The sequence below is a fragment of the Corvus kubaryi genome, unplaced genomic scaffold (assembly GCF_017639235.1).
Source record: "Corvus kubaryi isolate FWS band 111438036 unplaced genomic scaffold, C.kubaryi_AGA036_p1.0 37367, whole genome shotgun sequence".
NCBI classification, from domain to species: domain Eukaryota; kingdom Metazoa; phylum Chordata; class Aves; order Passeriformes; family Corvidae; genus Corvus; species Corvus kubaryi.
Genome location: NW_024581119.1, coordinates 5,024,097 through 5,030,229, shown reverse-complemented (window position 1 = coordinate 5,030,229; position 6,133 = coordinate 5,024,097). Strand labels below are relative to the sequence as shown.

At 57.1% G+C, this 6,133-nt stretch overlaps 2 protein-coding genes across 4 annotated transcripts in view; both read right to left on the bottom strand.

Moving 5' to 3' along the window:
- The window catches only part of VSIG10L2 (V-set and immunoglobulin domain containing 10 like 2), a 7,542-nt gene extending 6,966 nt beyond the window's left edge, over positions 1 to 576 (bottom strand). The window contains exon 1 of the mRNA XM_042034042.1: positions 48 to 576. Within this exon, the coding sequence (XP_041889976.1) occupies positions 48 to 123 (76 nt within the window). The 5' untranslated portion in view covers positions 124 to 576. The remainder of the gene's footprint in view (positions 1 to 47) is intronic.
- Positions 577 to 1,053: 477 nt separating this feature from the next.
- Positions 1,054 to 6,127, bottom strand: DDX25 (DEAD-box helicase 25). 3 transcript variants are annotated; one of them, XM_042034044.1, is made up of 11 exons: positions 6,050 to 6,127; positions 5,477 to 5,612; positions 5,298 to 5,390; positions 5,101 to 5,203; positions 4,373 to 4,487; positions 3,854 to 4,031; positions 3,356 to 3,593; positions 2,973 to 3,135; positions 2,656 to 2,844; positions 1,843 to 2,381; positions 1,054 to 1,541 (listed from the first exon to the last, which is right to left on the bottom strand). In XM_042034044.1, exons 2-10 carry the CDS (start codon positions 5,587 to 5,589, stop codon positions 2,260 to 2,262), a joined length of 1,314 nt encoding a protein of 437 aa, XP_041889978.1. In that variant the 5' UTR covers positions 5,590 to 5,612; positions 6,050 to 6,127; the 3' UTR covers positions 1,054 to 1,541; positions 1,843 to 2,259. The 3 variants fall into 3 exon arrangements, with proteins under 3 accessions (XP_041889978.1, XP_041889977.1, XP_041889979.1); XM_042034043.1 differs by lacking the exon at positions 6,050 to 6,127 and having other exon boundaries at positions 5,477 to 6,024; XM_042034045.1 differs by lacking the exons at positions 1,843 to 2,381; positions 6,050 to 6,127 and having other exon boundaries at positions 5,477 to 6,024.
- Positions 6,128 to 6,133: the final 6 nt, after the last annotated feature.

The window sequence follows — 6,133 nt, the reverse complement described above, 5'->3', positions numbered from 1 at the left end:
TGCTCACACCCCGCACCCGGGACACGCGGGGAAGGGTCGGTGCTCACCCCCCGCCAGCGCCGGCAGCAGGCACAGGATCCAGGGCCCCCTCCAAGGCGGCGGCGCTGCCCGGCCACGCTCCATGGCGCCATGGCCAGCGCCAGCACACTGAAGCAGGGCTGCGCTCTCTGGCACGACCTCCTCTCCGGTTACCCACAGGTAATTAAACCTGGCCCTGATTAACTGTTAATTTTTTATCAACCTGACAGCACAGGGGGAACCCGATGCCGCTGCCGCTGGGCCCCTGCAATCTCAGGGCTGAGGAGGGGTGCACTTGCTGTGGGAATGGCAGCATCCTCGCATTCCCCCCACGTGGGAATTTAATTCCTGAGTGTTCTCTCCTCCAAGCACAATTATTTTGGCTAAAGGAGGGGAAAATAACACTGGCACTCCCCTGTGATCAAAGCTAGGGGGTTTGGAGCTGGGGAAGCCAGGCAAGGAGTGAGGTTTGATATTTCATCTCCCACTGTCTGCCACGCCCCAGACCATCAAACATTCATAGGGGCGGCTGTGCCGTAACGCAATGCCAGGGGGCTGGAGCGAGCCAGGGGGGATTTGGGGGTGCACGTGGTGAGGGGGATCAGAGAACACTCAGCAAAGGCTGGAAAACTACCTGCCATCTCCCATCTCCCTCACTGATCCTTTAATTAGAATTCATTGCTTGTTACCAAAATCACAGTGTTAATACCAAATGTGAGATCCCCACAAAGAGGTTTTGGGGCTTGAAATGCCCCAAAGGGTTAAAGCTGGCAGGAAGGAGCTGCAGAGCCAGGACCAGGCCCCCTTCTGCTACCACCAGGTCCTGCTCCCACTGCCACCTCTGGCTGTGCTCTCATCACGTTTTGGTCACTTTTTGTGCCCGTTCAGGTCAGGTTTGGGAAGAAATTTGGATGAGGAGAGCAGGGGGCAGTAGCCAAGCCGGCAAGTGACACCACTGTCAACACTGACCTAATCAAAGCCCTCCTGCAATGTTGATACACTTCAGATGATTTGGTAAAGAAGGAGACACCCTGCTGATTACAAACAATTCCATTTATTAAAGATTAACAAAGGCACAAACACAGCCCTGTCCCTGGAGTCCAACTTCTGTCCTCACACTGCGGGACCCCGAACACTTGGATTTCAGGCCCCTGGGGTCCAACCTCTCTCCCCCACCGATGGGACCCCAAACACTTGGATTTCGGACCCCCGGGGGTCCAACCTCTCTCCTGCACTGCCGGGACTCTGAACACTTGGGTTTCACCCTGGGATTTGGGATGGCAGCAGTGGATTCCTGCTGCCACCTAGCGAGACGAGGTTCGCTCCAGCCTCTCCTCAGGCAACACAACAAAACTCAACAGCTTCAGGAGGATACAAGAGAACCGGGAAGTCTTCCCCTGTAACTTTTCCTCCTGTCTAGAACTAGAACTTGGATTTGGAAGAACGAATCCCTGCTCCTCACTCAGCTGCAAGCTTCTCCAGCTCGTCCATGTCGTATGGATCCAGCTGCTTGATCGTGGTCTCTGTAGGAAGGAAAGAGCAGTTGTTGGCAGGTGAGCGCAGAGCTCGTTCCCTGTGCCACCTGAGTGCCCCACGCCAGCTGGGAAGCTCCCGGAGTGCTCGCTGCAGCATTTCCCTCTGCAGGGAAATCAACTGGGAGGAAGTGCAGGGGGAACTGGATCAGTGGGGAAATCAGCTGGGAGAAAGCGGGAGGGGAACTGTATCAGGGCAGAGCCAAGGCACGGCAGCAAGCGCAAGCAGCAGCCCCACAGCAGCAGCGTGCAGAGCTCAGCCTCTGGATGTGCTCCCGCTCCCCGCTCCCACCTCCAGAGCCACGCAGGACAGGGAAGGTTCGTATCCTCAAGTTCATCCTCACACTGGCTCCTTCTGGCCATGGCTGTGGTTGGACTCATCCACATGCCAGTTGTTCCAGGTGCTCATTTCTTCTACTGCAGGGCAACAATCTTTGCCGGACTTTGTGGCCCGTGTCTTCTCTGCCTGGTGTTTGCCTCAGGCTCACCCCACGTTCCAATGACAGGTGGACATTTAAAAGAACCAAGAGGGTTGAGTGGCTCTGAGACTGGAGCTGAGGAAGGGCTTCCTGCCCATCAGAAGGTTTCTATAACCTTCTTTCCTCTAAAAATCACAGGGAAAACAGGCACTGGGATTCAAAATGCCATTGGTGCAGCCACAGCAGCTGGCAAATCCCATGAAAATCCTCTTGATGTTGACAAGTGACAATCAATTTCCACTCAGGAAAGATTTCCACAGCTGCCATCTCCTCTCCGACAGCCAGGGCTCAGCTGAGCCGGGGCACCAGGTGCCCTGGGACAAGGGCTTGAAAGGAAAGGCAGAAAAAATGCCTGAAGGAGGGAAAAAAGAAGGTGCTGAGACATCCTGGGTACTGGTAATGTCCCTTGCAAGCTGCACACAACCTCTAGGGCTGTTTCTTGGGAAATGTGCCTGCTGGGGAGCAAAAATCACCCTAAAAGCTGCATCTGTCGTCTGTTCCCAGTGAGATGAGCCCTGGGGAGAGGAGCAGCCTGACAAGGTCCATTTGTGAATAGGAGAAGAGCTGGAGGGGGATCACAGTCCCAACCCTGCCTCCCAGAGCGGTGGGTCCATGTGGATACTCACGGAAATACTCCTCTATCTTGTGCACGAGCTCCACGGTCTCTCTCTCCACCACGCTGAAGGCGATGCCGCGGTGCCCGAAGCGTCCGGCCCTCCCGATGCGGTGCAGGTAGGTCTCGAAATCTGGCTCGCCGTCCTGATCCACGGGGAGGCCGAAGTTCACCACGGTGGTGACCTGCTGCACATCAATCCCTGGAAGGGAGGGAAGGATCCTCTTGGGACACCTTGTCCCACAGGATCCGCTGCTCAAGCCCACAGGGAAGAGCAGCAGGCCTGGCGCATTTTGGGCCATCGGAGAGGTGCTGGGTTTCCCGGGATACCTCTGGCACAGACGTTGGTGGCAATAAGGACCTTCTCCTTGCCCTCACGGAAGCGCTGGATGACGCTGGCCCGCTGGACCACTGTCAGCTCGGCCGTCAGGATGGCCACTTGGTGCCCATCCCAGCTCATCTTCCCCGACAGCCAGTCTGCAAGCCTCCGGGTCTGGACACATGGGGAGGGGCTGAGGCCAACAGTTCCCCCTCCAGAGTCCCCTGCCCCTTTGGAGGGAGCTCATGGCAGTTTTCAACACTCCTCTGGGGTCTGCTCCTTTGTTTTGGGGGTCTTGGGAGGAGCCCACTGTGCCCACACTGTAAAATGACCCATTCCTGCAATTCCCAACGGGAGAGGGGCAGTGCAGGGCTCTCCCAGACAGGGGCCTTACCTGGCAGAAGATCATGACCTGACCAATGGTGAAGCTGCCGTAGAGGTTGCAGAGGGCCCTGTACTGCTCTTCTGAGCTCTGGCACACCATGAAGTACTGCCTGATGTTGCTCAGGGTGAGCTCCTCCTCACGGAGCTTGATCACGATGGGGTCAGGGATGATCCGCTCCGCAAAGGCCCGCACAGGTTCCTTGTAAGTGGCTGAGAACAGCAGCACTTGGCAGCTCTTGGGAAGAGCCCTGGGGCAGGGAAAAAGCTCTGTCAGCCCCAGAGAGCAGCTGCTGCCCATTAACCCTAATTTAAGCTGATTTTGTGTTGCCTTCAATGGAAAGGGAAGCCAAGAGCACTGACAAGAAAGATGGAGAGGGACTTTTTACAAGACTCTGGAGTGATAGGAAAAGGGCGGAATGGCTTCACACTGAAAGAAAACACGTTTAGATATTAGGAAGAAGAGAGGAGAAAGCAGGGAAGCAGGACACCAGCCCTCAGGATTCCTCACCTGTGGATGCGGATGCTCTGACAGGAGAGGCCCTGCGTGTCGATCATGATGTCAGCCTCATCAAGCACGAACAAGGAGATCTTGGTCAGGTCCAGGATGCGTTGTTTGAAGCACCAGTCCAGTGTGGTGCCCGGCGTTCCGATGATGATCTGCTCCTCCAGCACTGTGCCCTTCAGAACTGCAAGGGGGGAAAAGGCATTTGGCTGCCCCCAGGCATGGAGCTCTCTGGTGCTCTGAGTTTTCCCTTGGCTTGCTCAGACTCTGGCTGCTCAGTGATGCCTTCGAGGGCTCATCATGACACTTCCCTACAGCCTTGGGATGTGGGAACCAGCCCCACATGGGAAAAGGGAGTCTGCAAGCAGCCAGTGATGGTGGAAAAACCTCCTCAGCAGGAGAGGGGGACAGACATTACTTTATTGCCCTTCATGGAGGTCTGGGTGGTCGCTGGTAGCTCCAGGCTCTAAGAGGGGATCCCTGTGCTCCCTCCCCGTTTCTGGAGCTGTGCTGGGCTGGACTCACCTCGGTTTCCCCGGACAGCGTAGTTCACCTTGATGTCTGTGCAGAATTTCCCAATGGTCCGGACCACCTGCCCGATCTGCAGAGCCAGCTCGTAGGTGGGAGCCAGGCAGAGGCACTGGCAGGAGAGCAGAAAGGAGCTGTCAGGTCAGGGATGGGGCACGCTGGGCAAGGACAGCAAGAGCAGCACAACAGCATCCCACAGCACTGAGGCGCAGGGGACAGGGCAGCTGGAGGTTCAAGAGCTGGGCTGTGTTCCCAGCTCCAGCCAAAGCGGCAGAAAGAAGCTGCTGCCTCTATTTTTGAGGAGGAAATTCCTCTCTCAGAAGCGTGGTGCAGCTCGTTCCCATGCCCTAGTTCAGTCACACCACTCATACACAGAAGAGGAGATCTTACATGGCTGGAAACAGCCAACAAACTGGTTCTGCACCCAGAGAGGGGACTAGGAGTACCTGACCACCAGAAACCAGCAGTGTCTGCAGCTGCACCTCAAAACTTCAATTCCAGGATAGCCTGGATTGATCCACTCTGGCAAGTCAAAGCACCTCCCTGAGGTGGGCATCGTGCTTTTGGTCGTACCTGCCACTGTCATGGGCCCTGGTGGTTTATCATCCCACTCCAGCAGGTAAAGTCACACAGGAATGGAGACAAAGCCCAAAGCTCTGCCCCTAGAAGTGTCCTGGGTGCTTGGGCCAACCCCTCCTGCAGCAGCTCTCCCTGTCCTGTGTTACCTGCGGATATTTCTCGTTGGCACTGGCTCTGCTCAACATGGCCAAGACAAAAGCTGCTGTTTTCCCTGTCCCTGACTGGCTCTGGGCAATCAGATTTTGGGGCCTGCAAGGTAAAAGCAGCTTAGTGGAGTGCAGGGGTCGGGGCGTTCCTGCTTGGCACCACAGTGCCGAGATGCTGGGGATCTCTGCCTACTCACGGGTATGCCAGCATGAGTGGCAGAGCCTGCTCCTGGATTTTGGATGGTCTGTTGAAGCCCATCATATAAACCCCCTGCAAGAGCTCCTTCTTCCTGTGGAAACAAAGCATCCCAAGCGCCCATGTGAAGGGGGCTGGCGGCACTGGAGCCTGGTGGGGCTGGAGGCTGTGGCAACTCACAGGGGCAGCTCCTCGAAGGTCTTGATGGAAAAGAGTGGGGAGCTGGGGTCCCGCTGCAGGATCTCCACGTGCTGCTGGGACTCCACCAGGGATGTGTGGATCAACTTGTTCATCAGTGAGAGCTCCGCCAGCGGCACTGGGAAAGGCAGCAACTCCGTAAATAAAACAAATGGAATCACAGAATCATTAGGGTTGGAAGGGATCTCTGGTAATGATCCAGTCCAAACCCCCTGCTAAGGCAGGGTCAACTGGAGCAGGGACACAGGAACGTGTTCCTGTAGGTCTGGAAGGTCTCTAAAGAGGGAGAATCCAGGACCGCCCTGGGCAGCCTGTCCCAGCGCTCTGCCGCTCTCCATGTCAAGAAGTTCTTCCTCACGCTGAGGTGGGACTTCTTGTGTTTTAGTTTACACCAAAAGCCTTGTAATGAGAATCACCTTCTCTCTCCACCCCCTCCACCGCACGCCGGGGGGCAGCGGCCGCCCCTCCCTCGGGACCCCGCGGGGGTCGCTCCGTGCTCGGCGGGGCTCCGAGCGCGGGCTGACACCGACATCCCCGGCGGCCTCCGGGACCCACCTCTCTCCTCGTCCTCCGCCTCGGCCCGCGGCGCGGGCGGTGCGGGGGGCGCGGGGAGCAGGCCGAGCCCGCGGGCCGTGCCCC